The sequence below is a fragment of the Stegodyphus dumicola genome, chromosome X1, assembly GCF_044657685.1.
Source record: "Stegodyphus dumicola isolate Sdum_Otavi_A_Nest chromosome X1, ASM4465768v1".
Classification (NCBI taxonomy): Eukaryota; Metazoa; Arthropoda; class Arachnida; order Araneae; family Eresidae; genus Stegodyphus; species Stegodyphus dumicola.
Genome location: NC_140780.1, coordinates 189,856,068 through 189,877,411, shown reverse-complemented (window position 1 = coordinate 189,877,411; position 21,344 = coordinate 189,856,068). Strand labels below are relative to the sequence as shown.

General features: G+C 31.1%; 1 protein-coding gene across 2 annotated transcripts in view; it reads right to left on the bottom strand.

Moving 5' to 3' along the window:
* Positions 1–812: 812 nt before the first annotated feature.
* adp (WD and tetratricopeptide repeats 1) overlaps positions 813–21,344 on the bottom strand; it is a 159,379-nt gene continuing 138,847 nt past the window's right edge. Inside the window, exons 16-17 of one of the 2 annotated variants that reach the window (XM_085807293.1) lie at positions 20,463–20,583; positions 813–9,337 (exon numbers count right to left, since the gene is read on the bottom strand). In XM_085807293.1, the coding sequence (XP_085663419.1) occupies positions 9,315–9,337; positions 20,463–20,583 (144 nt within the window). In that variant the 3' untranslated portion in view covers positions 813–9,314. Of the gene's footprint in view, positions 20,584–21,344 lie in introns of both variants that reach the window. The other variant, XM_085807292.1, reaches the window with a different exon arrangement.

Here is a 21,344-nt window from a genome sequence, read left to right as displayed (position 1 = left end):
GAAAACTATTTCAGTCATATTATTATCTATGTTGCAGTACCACAGAATGTTTAGCTATGGTTATACTTAATTTCACATAGTACACTTAAAAGATTTCTCACCATATAACTACAGGCAGATTGTTGGGACCTAAAAGCTGGATTAATAACAGAAAATGTCTTGGAATTTCCTTATCCAACAGCTGGAAAGTTTTACCAGGAATATTTAAATTCCAAAGAGATATTACCTACTTTGGAACAATATCAGATCCCCAAATCTGGAGCAAAACAGAAAGGCATAATGACATAAAGAGTGGTAATACACCAAATCTCAGTTCAATATTGATGTCACACAGCCATCAATTAACATACTATAGTAAGCATTGTGAATAGATCTGTATGACAAAATAAACAAATTTTTTATTAACATGATGCAATGCTTTATACTTTATCTTCAACCCACATCATCAGTTAGCCCAGTGGGGCATGAATATGTTAAATTTTCACAAATGTTATATTTAACTCATAAGTGATTTTTAATATCAAAAGCTGACCTTAAAAATCATTAATTAGGACACCCATTACATTACATTTCATGGGGCTTCAAATCATCTATTTAGCATATTTGTGAAAGCAGGAACTCGTAATTTTTTGCACTTGAGTTCACATTCAATAATCTACCACCAGCAACATTTAATTTTCAAAACAGAATTCAACAACTGAGCACACTATAATAACTAAGATATCTTAATGTATGTAAAACATAGCTGAATTAAAAAGAAGGAAAAAAAGAGAAAGAAACACTAGTAATGAAAAAATGGAAATTTCAAAAAATCATTTACATAACTTTTTAATAGCACATTCCTTTCTTTCCAAGAAATCCTTACTTTACGAATTTACATCATTTGATATTTTTATACCACATTACAAATACGGGAAATTGGGAGACTACAAATTAATTGAAAAATGACAAACATAAGCACAAACACATAAAACAACATATCATTATATACCATAATTTGCAGTGCACCTAGTTTAAATAAAACATTAAAATAATATTACTCAGAGTTCAGATAACACAATATAATTTCCTAAAAAAATATTACTGTGCAAGACAGTTGTACCAATCTCATGGCTCGCAGGCCACATGCATCCCCTAAAGCGATTTTATACAGCTCATTAATAAATTTCAATTATGCATTTGTTGAAAATATGGTATCACAAAGATTTCAGTTATTTGAAGTCCAAGTTTACATTAGTTTCATTACCATTAGAAACGAGTATGCATAATGCATCAAAAATTTACAAGTGGATTAACTTAGAGTGTGATATAAATCTTACTCAAAAATTTGAAGACATGGATCTGGGTAACATTCATTTGTATTTATCCAAAAATAAATATGCTCAGTTACGAATCTTTTGCAATAAGAATATTCACTTTGTTTGAGAATACACTTCTATGTGAACAGCTGTTTTTCACAGCTGAAAATTAACAAGAAAAAAAACCCAACAACTGATGAGCATCTACAATCCATGATGAAAATAATTTCTAGTAATTCTCTCCAAGGCTACAAATTTTATGAGAATCGAAATGCCATCAAGTGTCGAGTTGTAGTAAGAAACAAAGAAGTTTGTAATTATACATATGTATTTTTATTTACGAGTTGAAGGAAATTTAATAAATAAGAGAAGATTAAATTGCAATTATTTAGTTGTATTGCCCCACTTGGAAAATTTTTTCTGAAAACTTAAAAGAGGTTCTCTAATTTGCTTATTTTTAATTTAAATTAAAGTAATTTAAGGATTAATTAAAACACATTACAACTATTTTAAATAAACATCAGTCAGAAAATTTATTATTTAACTAACAGATTTAAATGGCAAAGTGTTACTAATGAAAATGCATCCGCAGGTACCAAACTTAAGACTTCAGATAGGAAATGAATATAAATTTGAAATTGTTTCTTTGTACAATTATTATTGTTCATGTATGTTTTGATAAATATTTAGTAAGTGCAATTTAAAATTTATTGAAAGTAGTTTTTTATTTTATTAATAAAGACTTTCATTTTGTGAAATAAAATTTTTTAGCCCGTCAACCGTTTTCAGGTAGTGCATTTGGCCTGCAAGGAACTTGAGTTTTGAGACCACTGGTCTAAGCATTAACTCTATAACAAAAAAGGAAGGTTTTTGCCAACTTTGGTTTAGATACCAGCTATGCACTCAAATTAAAAGGTATGTACATTCAGTGTATATAATACAGTTCAAGTAAGTACAGAAACACAAACATTCTTAAAGCCATAATGTTTACATTTTTAAGGTGTTTTCCACAAGTTCAAATTTTTCCTATGTTTACTCTGTAGCAAAAGAAATGAAATGAACACAGAAAATGAAAGTGAAAACAGAAAGCTTTAAAATAACAAAACCATGAATCATTGAATTTTATATGTATGCAAAAGTGTACAAATATTATCAAATTTTTTAAAAAATATGTACACATATATGTGAAAAAATTGATTTAATCAAATAAAATGTAAAATTTAAAGTTTTGAAATCAAACTACATCATTTACAATAAATACACTGACATATCAAGTTAAATACATATAAAGTCAAATCGCACCACAAAAAAATTATAACTAGCTCATCCATTTAACTAAAAGAGGAATATATGATCGAGAAAATTGAAATTTCATTCTCTAAATTAAAAAAAATTTTAACTTTCCTTTTTTCTTTTGAAAGGAAAATTAATCCTTCTGAAATACCTACTTATCATTTTAACAGAACTATGCCCTGTAAAACAAATTTCCACTTCTAAGCAACAGAAATCATCCTTAGAAAATGGATTTAAAATTAAATAAATAACACAGCTATATCAACTATGTGCTCGATATATTTAAATAACTGTAGGAATATGAATGCAATTTAATTTACAGATTTCAAACATGTATTTCAACAAAAAGTCAGTTTATATAGCCAATTTCGATAGAAATGAATGGTATTTGCATTAATTAAGAAAGCTTGTCAGTACAAAAGCCAATTTTATAATTGTATCCACAATAAAAACATGCTACTAAGTCTTTCATTAGATACAGCTGATGCCCATACATAACTTTTTTATTAAATTTAATCTTGACCTTGATATAGATTTTGCAAATGTTAAATGCACTCTTATTTTTATAGTAATATAGCAAAAATCCTTTAAAAACAAGAAATGTTACTATTGCATCTATGGATTTGAAAATATTTTTGAAAAACCTTCAGCCTTCAGCAGTTTTTCCTCTACATCTTGTTTTCCAATGTTTGCTTGAAGTGATAACAAACTTCTTTCTGTGTTTTTATACATCAGACATTATGTTCAATGTCATAAATCTAAGATGGTATAAGTAGTTCAGAATGAAAGACAACAATCTGTAGACATGATGTAAATTGTTATGAATGCAAAATTTGAAAATAATTTGAGAAGATTGTTACTTATGTAAGTCATGTTCATATTTTAACTAAAAACATTTAGTAAATAAAGAGTTTTCATCCCCTCATGCACACCCACATTAATAAAAACTTGTAAGAGTGTAAACAAAAGTTGATGTATCTGACCAATTACAGTGAATGACTACATAAACTGACTTTTCAGTAAGCAATATGCCCTTTTTCATACTTTCCTTCTAATTTTGTATGACTGAATTTTAAAAAAAGAGTTAAAATTTTTAAAAAATACACACAAATGTGAATTTATATAACATTTGAAATATATGACCAAGACACACAAATTTTAAGATTGTTTTTTTCAATAAAATTTCAAAGAACTACTGAAGAAATTAATGTTTTAGCACATTATGTATCCAAAGTATAACATGTCTGTCACCACACCAACTTCCAGAAACTTAAATGAAGGATCACATTATGCAGAAACAAACACATCAAAATAGCTAAATTTTAAAGTATTACTTAAATTACACTAGCATTCAACCATGACATTAAAATTCTCATCTCTCTCTATCACACACACACATACACACAGTCATTGGTTTAAATTCAATATTTAAAAAAAAAACGCAGCTAAATAAAGATGCATTTCATAACCAAGAAAATTTTTCAAAATGTATCATTTGATTTTAATATCTGGTAAATTTCAATATCTGAATGACAGAAATTTCAAAATCTAAAAACTTTGAATACAATTCTATTAAAACACATGAGTTAAGGCTAAGATTGCTTTAACTTAATGCAGTGATCTAAAACTCAAATTGCACATGGGCTGAACACACGATTTAAAAGCAACTGATGGGCTGGAAATTTTTTTAGCAAGATGAAAAATGTATTTGAACAAAACAAAACTTTAAATACATCTTGTATTTTACTTATTAAATATTAACCAAAACCTACATAATCAGTAATAATGGGAAAAAATATTCAGATTTATATTTATTTTCTATCTGAAATCTAAAGGCAGGTTACAGATTGTAATTCAAACATAATTATTAGTTTCAGAATGACGCTTTGCTTCAAATAATTCTAACATTAGCCACTAAATAATTTACTTTTAACTTACAATAAGCAAATTATGAAAACACTTTTAAGTTTTCAGAGAAAATGTTCCATGTAGGACAAAACTTTCAAATAATTTATGAAAACCTACTGCCTTTTATTTAAAAAATTTTTAACATGTACAGAAAAAAATGCATCCATATGCACATAAATAATTATGAACTTTATTTCTGACTGGGACTTGATGGCATTTCGATTCTAATCAAGTTTGTAGCCTTGAAAATCACTATAAACTAAATACATCATGGATTGTAGATGCTCATCTGACTACTAGGTTCTTTTTTATTAGACTATTTAATTTTGAACTGAAGGAGAAAACTGTTCACATATAAATCTCCTCCCAAACAAAGTGAATATTTTTATTGCAAAATTTCGTAATTGAGGATATTTTTCTTTTGGCAAGAACAAATCTTAATTAATTCAATTTCATTAAATCTAAATATTCAAATATTTGAATAATATTTATATCACAATGTAAATTTATTTATTATTATAATAAATTTAATATTAAATTTTATTTTATTAGCTCCATTTGTAGATTTTTCTGGTGCATTCTGATGTGGGAAGTTATCCCAAATTATTCTAGTCATGTGGGCTGGCATATAAGCACACAGTGACAAAACCAATTCAATACATATTTCTCCTTTAATAGCACCTGCACACACAATCTTAATTCATATCTCTATGTCTCTAAAGCTTTGTGCAAGTATTTAAAAGAAATCCATAACTGAATGCCCCATAAAATTACTTCAGAGGGCTAAACACAGTCCAGCAGCTACCAATTTGAGATCACTGCATTAAGTTTTACAGCTTGAAATTAGTATCAATGTTTCATTACGCAAATTATTCATGATAGTTTCCATTGTTTGAGTTAAGTATTCCAGAATACTGATAATTTAGAAGAAAATCAGAGTTGAACAGGAAAAAAAAATTACTTTGCGAAATTTTTCAACTGGAAATTAGTTACAAATAAAAGGTCTTTCAAAAATTAAGAATTATACTACTTCTGTAATAAAATTTTTAATGTTTCAAAAGGTGTACACTCTTGCAAAATAAAATCCAGAGTTTCACTTTCAGTACACTGGCTTCAAAGCGATATGTTTTACATGATCAAATATGCTACATGCTGCAGTAAGAAATAACTATTAACGAAAAATGGACAATGTGGTGCAATAGCATTGATCCAAATTTAAACATCTGATACTATATCACACACGAGGATACATACTAAAATACAAATAAAGTTTTAAAACCATGATCTGTGTAACTCATTCAGATTTCCATAGGAAGAAAGTTTTTAAGAAACATCAACAACAGAAATTCTTCCTACATAGAAAACTTCCTTTTATAAACACAGGTATAAATTTTCTTCTAACATTTTTAATTAAAAAATTAATATAAATAGAAAAACAACTATATTTATTAATAAATAAGAAAATTGTGATTGAGAAAATTATATACAGTTGAATCACAATTTTATGAATCTGGAATGAAAAAATTTTCTCCATTTCAAAAAAAAAAAAAAAAGAAATCTTCATTTAACAAATATTAAATATAAACAAACTGTCACATATTTGCATAATTTTGCCATTTTCAAGCTTTTTAACAATTTTTCCTAAAAAAAGGGGGGACGTAAATGTCACGTTTAAATTATATGTGTGCCCTGCCCCCATTCAATTCAGTATTTTCTTCCCTTCAAACACTATGGAGACGAAAAATAAATAAATAAATAAAAAATACTTTTCATCAAAAAAATTTTCTCTGTATGTAGGAAATGAAAGAAATATCTAATTTCAAAATGCTCAGATTAGACATGTTGAATGTTCTTCATACTATGAAATTTGCCTGAGATACATGAAAAATAACAGTAACTGTCTAAAACCATGATTGTTATTCCAAGGTGTGATCCAATGTGGTTCATTCAGCTGAATGCAGTTTTCAGAGCAGGCTCCTATGCCATCTTACAGTATATACTAAGATGACCTTGGAGCTAGAGTTTGTTAGCATAAATTCACTACATGTAAGCAGAGTAGAACTCTGCCATGAAGTATATGTTGAAAAATGCGATAAAGATTAAGCTATGATAGCATTTCTTGCAGTAAGATGGGACAGCATTTCTCCCTACAATGACATCTAGCAAAAATGATCTCAGCCATGCCAGTAGTACTATTGCACTGGAAAAGAAATCATGTAGCAATTCTTAGGTCACCCTCTCATGTCCTATCTGTGTTCTGAGTTTCCTTCATAGGAGTGTTAGAGCTTTGGCTCATTTCTACCAAAGAATAGGCCGTCAGTATGTTGACTGCTGGAAGAGAAGATGCTTAATGATTGCTCAGTCCTCACCGCAAGTCTACAGCAAGATTAATTGATTGTAAGATAGGGAAGAAGTAACTCTCTTCTCAGAAACATATAATTTAGAAGGGTGGCCAAATGAGAAAAAGGGATATTGGAGGGATCAAAACCTGATAAAAGTTAAATAAAACTAGAAAATGAAGATTCACTTTAGCAATCTTATGACTACCAGCGATCTCTTATGGTTTCATTTGCTACGATAATCATAGTTCAGAATAGGTATGGAAGGATTATCTGCTTAAGGAGCTTTGTAAACAATTTTCATGAAAGTTTATAATGAATATACAAATTTTGTGAAAGTGAAATTCATCATAAACAGCCTCATTGAGAATGAACTGGCAACAGTTTAACTTCTCTCTATAGCCGTGGTCAAACTTTTAACCCATTAACAGCCAAAACTACAAGGAATGTTTCTTTTCTCATGAAAATAATAACAAATATTAAATTAAGCATTTATAACATAAATTTACATTGAAAATAAAAAAAAATGCTCTTACCTGTGGAAAAAGCGAGTGTTGCGTTCGCACAACATCAGCGGAATAAGACTACGGATGTTTAGTGAGTAGGATTGTACTCGTGTGATGTTTCTTTTGAGTGGAGCGCAGGATTACTTTTTAGCTGTATAACGTTTTATAAATCTACAAATCACTTTACTTGTAATTAATTTAATAGTAAAATATACATTGTATTTCTTTTACAAATACAGATTATTTCATTTGAAAGATTCAAGCAAGAAAAGCTTGATTACAATCATGATGTAAAGCTACATTACATACTTTGCATCTACAAACAGTCTGGCTATGGTACTCTTTACAACAAAGTCATTTGTTATCAACAGACTTTACGATAAAATGTCTACCATCTCCATGCAATGGTTTTTGAATTCTGAATTTACTAGGTCTTTCTGTAGCTGATATATTTCTGTCTAATTCTACACTCTCAATAGGAGTTTGCAAAAGGAATAATGCATTCTCGCGTCTGAAATCTAAAACAGACCTTATATTCCCAGTAGTAAAAAGTGGTGATATTTAGTAAGTTTAGATACGGTCTCACATTATATAATTTATCAGTATTGTCAATTTGACTATTGTCAAATGCAAATTCTGCTTCATATTCCTGTACTGCAAACGTGATATCAATTCTCGTACAACAGGAACAGAAATGTGCTTATCAAAAGACCAATACATTTTTTCTTGAGGTAAAGAATGATATCCTGTAAGCAATAATATTCCAATAAATCTTCTCATATAGGCTTCAGATGCAAGAAATTCTGGGCATTTTTTTCCCTGAGCGTATATATTTGTCTGTTCAACGAGAAGAGAGTAAATGTCTAAACCAAAAAGAAAATCGAAAATACGTGCACTAGTTTTACCTTCTGTTTGTCTTTTATAATTTCTCTTCTATCTCTTTCTTCATGTTCTTCCTGAGACATAATTAACAGTTCCTTTTTTATCTCTTCTGCTTTTTAAACTTTTTAGTAGGACTATAACTGCTTTTAGAAGGCTGAAACTTACTTTTCACGTGAATTTCAACATCCACAGCAGTATCTTTTGGTAAAATATCATCATTTTAAACATTGCTATTCCTTTCTTCTTCGCCACTAGCCTCTGCAATTTCTGGGGAAACAACAACAGCATCAGTTTCATTCTGGTCATTATTAACATTATCATCATCTGTTTCTGCATCAAAAAATCTTTGAAGGGCTCCTTCTAATGTAAGATACCTCGTTCTAGGCATTTTTAAACAACCAGAACATGAAAATAGCGTAGAAATCACCACTTCTACGCTTATTCAGTACTACCCATTTTTCCATTTTGAAAATCTAAGTGCGTTTTATTATTTTTATCAGAGATATTTAAATGCACAATATATGATGAGTTCTTCAAAAACAGACGACAATATTCCCAAATCGTGCAGAAAAGTAATGAATACATAAGCAACAAGACAAAATGCCTGCAGTTAGAGAAACGAAATTGACGTAAAAAATTATTCTAATTGAAAACAGAGTGATATAAGCGCAGAAATGGTGGAGAAATAAAGTGCAGACATGCAAATAAATCAATCAACTGTAAAAGAATTAATGAGACACTATTATCTTTTTGTAGGAATTTATTTTTATTTCCTATTAAATACAACATCCATTTCTATTACTACCTTTAAAAACATCATTTATGACAAATTTTGTTTTATCTACTCCTCAAAGAATATTTGTGAAAATAAAAATAGATTGTTTTACTGAAGTCTATGAGCGGCTATTGACCTTGAATAAAGCTCATATTCCGTAAATTTACGAATGTTTGAGGAAAATTTAATAGTTAAAAATACTTTCTTTGCATACTACCAATCGTGAATAGCTGTTCTATACTAAATTTTCTTTACAGTTTTGTTCCTATAGCTTGTAACTTTTCTCTTTTTCTTCTTAGCCACTTGTAGTTTTTCATGGAAGAATCATAAATATATCTGCAAACAAAGCAGGCTTAGGTAACAATGTAGCAGAATGTGACTTTACAGATTGCAGACAGGGCAGGTTTAGATAATAATGTAGTGCAATATGACTTTAAAGATGGTTGTTTTGATATCAACAGAAAAAATATTATTTTGCAAAATTAACAGAGAAAAAATAGCTTTATATGCTCAGTTAAAATATGTTTATTATGAGGTAGCCATGTGAGATAGTCTAAAACAGTGATCTTCAAACTCTGTTAACTCATGAAACCCTTACGCAGAATAAGGCTTTTCTGGAGAATTTCATTATTATAATTTGTAGATAAAATTAAATATATTTTACTTCTCCAATTTTTACACTAATATTTTTCATTACATAATTTTCTGGTAGTATAATGTCTGATTTGTATGCAAGAGACATAAGTTTACTCCTATAATCATTTACATCATTTAAGGACACTTCGCCACATAGCACTGTACTTCATATTGGTGCCATGAGACAACAGCAGAAAGCAAGCTAATGACAGGACTGACATACATGTGACCAAAAAAAGTAACAAAAACATGCACCTCCACTGCCTGTAGGTAAGTAATGAATGATATCTGTGACATGCCCTGCAATGCAACAAACTGGCACAACTAGGTATGCCTATGGACTGGAGGCACACTGCACCAATGCAAAGTTGTGTAATGCAGACTTGCAACTATGCGTAATAACAAGGCTCAGTTGTAATGAAAAGTAACATCTTGTATGCTTATTTTAGTGTCTCCAAGAAAAAAATTTATCATCAGTCCTGAATGGTTGGGTAAATAGAGAATAAAATGCATTTTTAGTTTAGTTCATTAAAACAATTTCAATAAAAGTGCTTCACTACTTTAATTTATCGAATAAATTCAATGTATTTTTACTAAGATTCTTTTTGAAATATTTTATTAAAAGAAAAGCATTAAAATAAAACTGTCTAATAATAAATGCATTTATATTCCAATTACTGCAAATATTTTAAAGGTTAAGTAGTATCAGCATTTAATAATATGAAATTAATTCTTATTTTTACATATCCTAGTTTGTTAACAGTACTTGGGATGGGACATTCCAATTCTAAAATCACATGAATCTAAGAAAAGATTTAAGATAGGGAAACTCATATTTTCACACTTTATTCATCATTTGAATCTTTTGAATCTTAACCTAAAATCTCCTTATGACACACCTTTGGAACAATTAGTTTTAATGATATCTGACAGAAAGAATTATTGGAAAATGAATATGATTGTTGCCATTTCATTTGACTTGGATCCTCAGTCAACGGATGGTGAAACCACGGTGGTTAGTAATGAACCCTGTGATTAGAGTTTTTTATTATTCTCTTATTAAATTTCTTTTGTATCTTTTTTAACAAATATGGATGGATATTCATTTTGCATGAAATGCAGATTCCAAATTTTGCTTTAACTAAAAACTTTGAATTAGAAGTCATCCACCTCTTCATTACTCTTGTAGTACACGAGGTTTAAAAAATTAAAGAATCTTTTAGGATTTGTATTAAGATTCAATAAAATTTAGGATTCATTACATCTAATACATATTATTTATAATGATAAATTTTCCTAGAATACAATACTTCTGAATAAAGAAAATTATGGTTTTACATATACAGTACAAAGTATGAGATCCAGATTCATTGGGACCTTGGCGATCCGAAATTTGGGATTCTTCCAGATATTAGATCTTCAGTTTAAATCTAATAAGATGGCATGTAGAAATTACACAAGTAATACTGAAAATATGAAATAATGAAGCAAACAAAAAAAAAAAAAAAAAGCTTAATGTTTCTTCAATGCAAGTTGTTTCGTATTTTTGTGCTAAACTTTCTCTTTAATTCTATACACAGACATAGTTTCCTGTTCGGTTACATAGTTCTATTGTTCAAGTCCTGTAATTGCTGTGTCGAGAATTTCAATTAACTTAACAATAACCTCGCTGTTCACTTTCTTCACTAATGGTAGTGGTATTTTCTGAATCTAGAACCATACTACAGATTTCACTGTCTATTAATTAATTAATGACTGGGGGCTTGTCACTGCAATGAAAATCATTTTATATTATGAGGTATTTCTCCCACTTCCCTAGCGTGCCTTCGTGGTGTAACGGTAGCATGCTGGGCCGGTATTCCAGAGGTCCGTGGTTTCATTCCCGGCGAAGGCGTTGCTAATTTTACCTCTCTCTGGCTCCAAAAAAATACTTAATGTCTCTACAAGTGGCGCTCGAACTAAAAGGGTTGTGAATGATGATTCTCCGCACCCAACATTTGGCAACTAGGTCCCCTAAAACCCTAGTCGCCCTTTAAAAAGGGGAGTATATGAGGTATTTCTCCCACTTCCCTAGCGTGCCTTCATGGTGTAACGGTAGCACGCTGGGCCGGAGGTCCGTGGTTTGATTCCCGGTGAAGGCATTTGCTATTTTTCATCTTTTCCACTTCCAATTAACCTAATGACTCTACAATATCACCTTTATTTACTACTGCTTCTCACATTTCTTTACAAACTCCATTAACACATTGACTGCCATGGCACTTTTCGGATTCCAATATCCATAAGCTGAACGAGACACACACAATTTGGAAGAAACAAAAAGTTTACATTTATGCATTCCTGCAGCATTTGCACATGCCAAACTTGTTAGTGTCGTTTTGGAATTTTTCACACCAGTTGGAGCCTTTTCTGCAGAGGTTGCAAAGGTATTTCATGATACCATTATTGATTTCATGAAACACCAGTTTCATCAGCATTGTAAATTTGTTCTAGAGATAACTTTTCACTATCAATGAGTTCAGTAAATTCATCTGCAGATAGTTCAGCAACTTTAGTATCAGACTATTCCAATATCCATAAGCTGAATGAGAGACACACAATTTGGAAGAAACAAAAAGTTTACATTTATGCATTCCTGCAGCATTTGCACATGAAAAACTTGCTAGTATCATTTTGGAATCTTTCACACCAGTTGGAGCCTTTTCTGTAGAGGTTGCAAAGGTATTTCATGATACATTATTGATTTCATGAAACACCAGTTTCATCAGCATTGTAAATTTGTTCTAGAGATAACTTTTCACTATCAATGAGTTCAGTGAATTCATCTGCAGATAGTTCAGCAACTTTAGTATCAGCTGAAGCTTTTCACCTAAAAGTTTTAATTGCCTTATACCATGGCTATTTTTAAATATGAACTTCTAGAATATGTGCACTCAGTTTCTAAGTTCATTTCATAACGAAATATTTTCTCTTGAGCCATTGCTGTCTGACCCATTCAATTATCACTTTGTCATGATCATCATTTTTAGCAAATAATAACAAATAATAAATTTTATTTTTTATTTTTTATTCATTGTCAGTGGGGTGTCTGAATCAACAAAAAATTCAAAAAGTTTCATTTTCTGTTTGCTTATGTCATAGAGAGTTGACTTTTTAATGCCCTACTCCTCGCATAAATTTGAGACAGATATATCCCTATCCATTTCTTAAAGCATTTCCACTTTTTGTTTAATGGACATTCTAGTGCCTGGCCTTCCGAAACTGTAACCCTGAAAATAAGTAGCGCCCTCTAGGCGGAAAAACGGTCAGTTGGAGACTGGCTTTCAGTGGGAGAGGCCGAATGCTCAGAATGCTCAGTGTGGTAATTTTATAAATTTAACAATCCTATTATTTTATATATTTCTATTTGTACAAAGTGTATATAGTTTACGTTGATGGTGTGAATAAATTAGAGTCTATTAATTACGCCACTGGACACGGCTGGATCTTACACTGGCGCAGTATGGCATGATTAGAATTGAAACTAACACTTCAACGGAGAAAAGGTAAGTGATTTATGCTTACCTATTATTTTAAAGTGACTCTAACTTAAATTTTAGTTACGTAAACTGTATAATGAGAAAAATTATAAGTTGCTATAATAGTTTGAACTAATTAGCGCTGTATTACGAAGTTATAAGAAAGTCACAAAATGTTTTCGGTTAAAGGTCTCAAGAAACAAGATTTATTTTTATTGGCAAAAGAACTAGGTCAGGATGTTGATGAAAGTTTTAAACTCACAGAACTGAAAGATAAAATTACTAACAGTAATGATTACAAAACTGATCCTGAATTCGTTAAATCTATGCTAATATCCATAATTGATGATAGGAAATCAGCTGAAGAATTAGAAAAATTTAAATTAGGAAAAGAACACTAATTAGAAATCACAAAACTTAGAGTTTCATCTAATTTTAATCTTTCGGATAACGCATCGTTAGAAAATTTAATTAAAAGCATAAAAACTTTAACGATATCCGTTCCGACTCGTGCGGAATCATGGACACTTTATTTCTCTTTGCTAGAAAGAGCATTTAAGATTAAAAATGTACCAGAAGAACATAAAGCCGAAATTTTGATAAATCTTTTAGGTGAAAATGCAACAAACGCTTTGATTTATGTTAGCGAAGATGATGTCATAAATTACGAAGTAGTTAAGGCTAAAATCTTAAAAGAATATCAGCCAACTGCTCAAGCATGTTTGGATATGTTTCGAAAGGCTAAATGTCAGTCAGGGGAAACACATGCACAATTTGCAGCCCGGTTAATGACACAGTGGAAATACTATTGCACCTTAAGGAATGCGAATGATTTAAATACAATCCATGAATTAATTGTAGCTGATAAATTAATGCAAACTCTTGATCACGAAACAGCCGTGCATATAAATGTCAAACAAGGCGATACTTGGTTAAAACACGCGGAAATCGGAAAGGAATGTGACATGTTCTTTGCTTGTAAAAGAAAATCTTTAAATGATATCGGTAGCTGTTATCAGAAAACATCGAATATTGAAACCAAAAGTACTCGCTATGTATCCCCTCCTATGCGAAGACTGGATGGTTTGCCCAAAATTACTAAATTTAAAAAGGATTGTTATGTTTGTGGATCTTTCCAGCATATAGCTAAAGACTCTCAGAAAAAACTGAAACGCGAAAATCAAAATAAAACTACTTCCGAGAGTAATAAATCACAGAAAAGTGATGCGGTTGTGGCCCAGATTAATACAGAATACCTCAAGAAGAAACAAGTCGAAGTTCAGCCTTTGCAATATGTGAAAATATTAGTTGAAAATAAAGAAATTGACGCTATTATCGATTCAGATACACAAATTCCGGTATTAAACAGTAATATTGTACCACCAACCCATCAAGATAATGCAAAAATTAAGTTAATATCTGCATTTGGCGATGAAATAGAAGCGAAATTAATAAAATTATTTATGTCACTGAAAGATGAGGATTCTGATTTATTAAGCTACCCGGTAGACATTTTGGCGGTGGTAAGAGATTGCTTGAACGTAGATTGTTTATTACACATACAGACCTTTGAACTCTTGCACGACAGATGCAGTTTGAAGGGGGAAACAAATTTAACGGGGGAAATGAATTTGGAAAGCGAAACGAATAAATGTTTAGACTACGTGGAGTCAAATACGCCTGAAATAAACATTCCTCAGCCATATGAAGAAACTAAAATAAAAAATAGGGATAATTCATATGCCAACACGCATTCAGTAACGACTCCAATACAGACATTAGAAAATAATCAATTTAATGATGTATTAAAATTTCGAGAGGAGCAGATGTCTTGCCCGACTTTAGAAGAAGTCAGAATTAATTTAAAGCAGGGGAAAGGAAATTTTATGGAACTTGATAATATAATTTTTCATAAGGATAAAGTAATGGGAGATTCGGTTCAGCAGTTAGTTCTTCCAAAGAGTCGAAGAAAAGATGTTTTAAAATTAGCACATGAATCTGTTTTTGGGGCTCACATGGGAATAAAGAAAACAAAAGAGAGAATCAGATATAATTTCTACTGGCCCAATATGAATAAAGATATTACCGAATATTGTTTATCTTGCAAACCATGTCAGTTAAGAAGTACCGAAAAAATAACTAATAGAATTCCTATTACCCCAGTTTTAAGACCTTATTTACCATTCGAAGTTGTTAATATCGATATTATAGGTCCTATAGATCCTCCTTCAGCTAGAAAACATAAATATGTTTTATGTTTAAAGGATCAACATTCACGTTGGTCAGAAGCCATTCCATTACGTTCTTTAACGGCAAAAGCTACTTGTGATGCTCTGTTGGAAATATTTACAAGAACTGGTATTCCGAAAATTATAGCAAGTGACCAAGGAACTAACTTTATTTCTCAACTGACACAAGAATTTATGAAGCGTCTTGGATGTCATCCTAGATTTTCAGTTCCACGATACCCAGCTAGTAATGGACTTGTCGAGAGGTACAACCGAGTTTTGAAAAATGCTCTACATCACATCATCCGTATGGATCCATCTAACTGGGATAAGTATCTATTATATTTGCTCTTTACTTATCGCGAGGTTCCCAATTATACCACAGGGGTTTCTCCATTCAAGTCAATGTATGGTCGAGAGATACGTGGTCCACTGAGTGTTCTGAAATCTAGTTGGAGTGGTGAAATACCGATACCCTTAAGTATGAAGCAATCCGTTGTTGATTATTTACAAGAAATTAAAATAAACTTAGAACGAGCAGCTGATCAAGCATCCTTGATAGTATCTGAAAAACAGGCAGCTTATTCGAATTACTTTAATCGTCGAGTTATACCTAAAGAATTCAAAGTAGGAAATAAAGTTTATTTGCTTGCGATTCGTCCAATAAACTTTGTGCAAGATGGACTGGTCCAAGGGAGATTATAAAATACTGTCCACCTCATTCATATACAGTCAAACTCTCATATGGGAAAGTAAGACATGTTCACGTGAATAAAATCAGAAAGTATATCGCTAGAGTAAATGCTGTGGGAGTTATTTTCGAAAACGAAGAAGAATTCGGAGAGATTCATCCAACTCCGCAAGCTTCTTCTCAAGATATGGAAGTTGTTCTCCAAAAACTGCAACTTGAACATTTAACGGGTGACCAACGGCAGCAAATTAAGCAACTCATAAGAAAGCACAAATCGTTATTTACAGGTAAAGTGAAAATTGCAAAGGTGGGTACTCTCATATGGGAAAGTAAGACATGTTCACGTGAATAAAATCAGAAAGTATATCGCTAGAGTAAATGCTGTGGGAGTTATTTTCGAAAACGAAGAAGAATTCGGAGAGATTCATCCATCTGTAACAATTACTGACAATTTTCCTATGCAAAATGCTTCAGAACTTATACATTCAATAGGACAAGCTAATATAATATCAACACTGGATTTACTAAGAGGTTATTGGGCTATTCCTATGGATCCTGAAAGTCGTGATTACACTTCGTTTAAAACCCATCGACAACAGTACAGATTTAAAGTTATGAGTTTTGGTCTGAAAAACGTTGCAGCAACCTTTCAAAGGGAAATCAATAAAGCACTCCATGAATACAAAGACTTTGCCAGAGCATATATTGATGACATTGCAATATTTTCAAAGGACTGGAAATCTCAAATGGTTCATTTGGATATGATACTCACTAAGTTGGAAGAGCTTCGCTTTACAGTCAATATCAGCAAATGTGATTTTGCCAAACCGCAAATCAAATATTTGGGTCATGTAATCGGATCTGGAAAACATCAAGCCGATCCTGAGCAGATGGAAGCAGTTTCCAGATTATCAAAACCGAAGACCAAAAAACAACTCAGAAGTTTATTAGGTCTGTGTAACTATTATAGGGACTATATTCCAAAATATTCTGAATTAGTATATCCACTTACTGAACTTACAAAGAAGAAGATACCTGAGGAAATACCATGGAAAGAAGAGCACGATATTGCTTTCGAGGAACTCAAGAATGCTCTGATTAAAGCTCCATCATTGTATACACCAGTTTTGAGACAACCATTCACCATACATTGTGATGCCTCACAAACAGGAGTTGCAGCATGTTTGTCACAAAATTTGAATGAAAGCAATTATCCCATAGCCTATGCAAGTCAGAAGTTAACTCAAGCTCAGCAATTGTGGTCTACTATAGAAAGGCAAGCATACGCTATGAAAAAATTTGAAACCTGAATTTTTGGATCCAAAGTTGAACTTTACACCGACCATAATCCTTTACCTTACCTGACAAAATGTGCACCGCAATCATCTAGATTACAACGTTGGGCTTTTGCTTTACAAAAATATGAAATAGACATGAAGCATCTACCAGGAGTCTGAACTTTACACCGACCATAATCCTTTACCTTACCTGACAAAATGTGCACCGCAATCATCTAGATTACAACGTTGGGCTTTTGCTTTACAAAAATACGAAATAGACATGAAGCATCTACCAGGAGTCAAAATGGGTAATGCAGATGCTTTATCCAGACTGATAGAAGGATGAATATCCTTTTTTTTTTTTATTTATGTCTTTTCATAGACCAAAAACATGTACAATTCATAAAGACTTTAATTTTGGTGGTTAGATTAATTGTTAATTTTCTTATTTTCTTTAAAGCTTACTGCAAGATATATCTTTACTAAGTAATATTTGTAAAGTTATTGAAATTAGTTACTTACAGCAATTAGATGGTTTAAATGTAGCATTCTCAACTATTTAGAAGTTTTTCTTTAAAATGTATACTTGTAAGTGTTAACTCATTTGTTATGCAAATGTTGTAATATTTTACATTTTCTTTTAGTTGATTAGTAGTTATAATGTTGAATTGTGAGCACCAGGCTTTGTTATCAGAATGTGTTTGGACATCCTGCCCAACCACAATCTTAGGGGAAAGGTGTAGTGCCTGGTCTTCCGAAACTGTAACCCTGAAAATAAGTAGCGCCCTCTAGGCGGAAAAACGGTAAGTTGGAGGCTGGCTTTTGGTGGGAGAGGGCGAATGCTCAGTATGCTAGGTGTGGTAATTTTATAAATTTAACAATCCTATTATTTTATATATTTCTATTTGTACAAAGTGTATATAGTTTACGTTGATGGTGTGAATAAATTAGAGTCTATTAATTACGCCACTGGACATGGCTGGATCTTACAGACATCAAAACCTGCTTTTGCTTTGTAAATCCTACTGAAGCTCCAGAATTAGAAACTTTTTTCGACATAATCAAAAGTTCAAACTTTAATTTTCACAAAACTGCTGTAATAACAACAGCCTGCAGAAAAAAATAAGGTAGAAAAATCAGGAACATAAGGAACAGTACAGTCTGCTATATTAACTGAAATTAAATGGTATCAATAAAGTATAAGTTTAGCCTATTTTAATAGCATCCGCTATACATTGTTGGCTATGTATCATGAGATTGGTGACAAAAAACGAGCTGTTCTGTTAACGTGCACTGAGACAATTAAGCCTGAATTGTATTAGCTTAGTTATTTAGTATACTTATGTCTATTTCTTGAACATGCTTAATGCTTATCTGAGTACTGAATAAATAAACTCCCACACACTTAAGCTTATTGAGGGCCAGCACTAGATATGTGAATAACAAATCAGTTATTCTTAATTGAAATAGCACTAAATGTATTATTTTGGCTTATGAGTATCATTAAAAAAATCTATTTTTAGCACATGGAAAGAAACCTTTGTTAAATTTTTCCTCATTAATATTTCTTAGCACATTTAACTTAAATCTGTAATCATCGCGAAGCATAATGTTACCATAAAAGGTTACCATACTCTTTGCTATTTAATTAGTAATATAAAAAAAACTTGTTTTTTGTTTTATAAAATAACAAAAAAAATATTCATTATGCTAAAAATGATGATCACGACAAAGTGATGATTGAATGGGTCAGACAGCATTGCAGTGAAGGCATGCCATAGACGAGTCCAATGCTAATGGCTCAAGTGAAAATATTTCATAAAGAAATGAACTTAGAAACTAAGTGCACATATTCAGCGTTGCATGAGTCATTACTCAGGCATCACTGCATGAGTCATTACTCAAGTTGTCATGTGCTGATAAACATGCCATGATGAAAGCTAAATATAAATAATGATTTGCCAGGTTAATGTCAGGGATATAAAATATTAGTAGGCATAAAATCAATGATGTTTCTATGTAGAATGTTACAGTTTGAGATGTAGATCATTCTGGACATTGCACATTCAGGTCTCAGACTTTGCACTGTATTTTTATAAATTACTACCAAAATGGTATGAATGCACTTGCACTAAATAATGCATTACCAAACAAAAAAAAGCAGCATGCACATAATTGATAATGAAGAATTATAATAAGAAGTAGAACTACATGTATGTGCAGGAGTTTCATGGCGAAAACAGAAATTATACCTTCAGAATTCATACGGGCTAAACTGTGATGATTCCGTCTTTAATAACGTTTCCTATTTTTATCTAATTTTTTAGATACTGAATTCAAATCATATGCATTTCTTTCAACTATAATAATCTGCATTTGCTTCTTTATCAAAGAAATATAAATAGATGAATCTTTAAAAATACTGATATATAAATATATCAAGCAACAGAACAATCAACATTATTTTATGCATCACACAAATATAATTTCTTTTCTATTACACAAATATTAATTTCCCGTTTATACACAAAATATGCTTTCTAGCAACAAAAAAAGATAATTTTCCTCACCTAAATTTAAAACCTTAAATGATTTGAAAGTTTTTTATGTAATGAACTAGATAAAACAAACAAAAAAGGGAATCATTTGTTAAGTTTAACAAATATACACTAATTAGCACACAATTAAACTCATGGACAGAAAAAATAAAAACAACAAAATATGTCTTAGATATTATAACAAAAAACATGCCATTCTATGTTTAGTGTGATACATAAAATCACATTTTGAATAATATCTGTGTGACAGAGTGTGTTTGTGTGCGCGCCTAATATTGAAAAAAAAATTAATAAAATATCTTTCAATATAGTTTTCACAAAAACTACCAGCAAGATGCAATATGGAAATTTCTAAATATGTTGTGAAACATACCACTTGGAATAATTTGAACTACAGTTCCCCATCAATCATATAAATTTATGATTAATATTTACAAGAACAAAATTTTACATAGCTAAAATTTTAAGTTCTAACTTGTTCGGCACTGAACTACATTGCGATCAGGAAAATTACGCTGTTCAAGTTCCTCAGACATTTGATCTAAAATACCTGGTAAACGATAGCCCATATTCATTAGCATAATTTCTAAGGGATCTGCATTCATTCTCCTTTGATTTGCAAAAGCTGCATCATCAGAATCCAAGATCTCACGGTCTTCTTTGGAACCATCCTAAGATTGTAAGACACATAATGAAACTCGCAGAAAATACAGTAAATTTAAACAAAGTATTTTATTTTCAGCCTCAGTTAGCATTACAGAAAAATATAAATAAATTTTTATGTATATCCTAATAATACTGAAACAAAAAAGACACATCTGAAATATTGATATAAATAAACTTTATTGTTAAGAACATTACAAGCTAACAAAGAATTATTTAAATTTTAAAAATTTCTTCTTTGTACTGAAATCTCTTTCTCTTCTGCTGCAAATCAGAGAACTCAGAGAACTTTTATCACATATGCTTTTCATAAGGTGACCAGAAAAATGCCCACAGGAAAAAAGCCCACAGGAAAAATGCTCACGGAATAATGCTCACAGGTATAAATGCTTACAAGAAAAAAAGCCCACACAGAAATATGCCCCCATAGAAAAAAGCTCACATGGAAAAATACTCTCTTAGAAATATGCTCACATGGAAAAAAGCTCACATAGATATATGTTCACACGGAAATAAGCCCACTGATAAATAAATTATGCAGAAATATCCTTACATTAATCAATCAATAATTAATCGATTTGAACATCGTACACCTACTTAAAATTTACAACGAAAAATTATTTAAATTATCAAAATATCTATGGTGTGTGTGTGTATATATATATATCAAAAACTGCATAACTTATGTGTAGATTCAGCTGCGATATAAGATTAACAAATGTGCCGGCTTGAATCAGAAAAAATAGGAGGAAGGGAAAAAAAAGAAAAC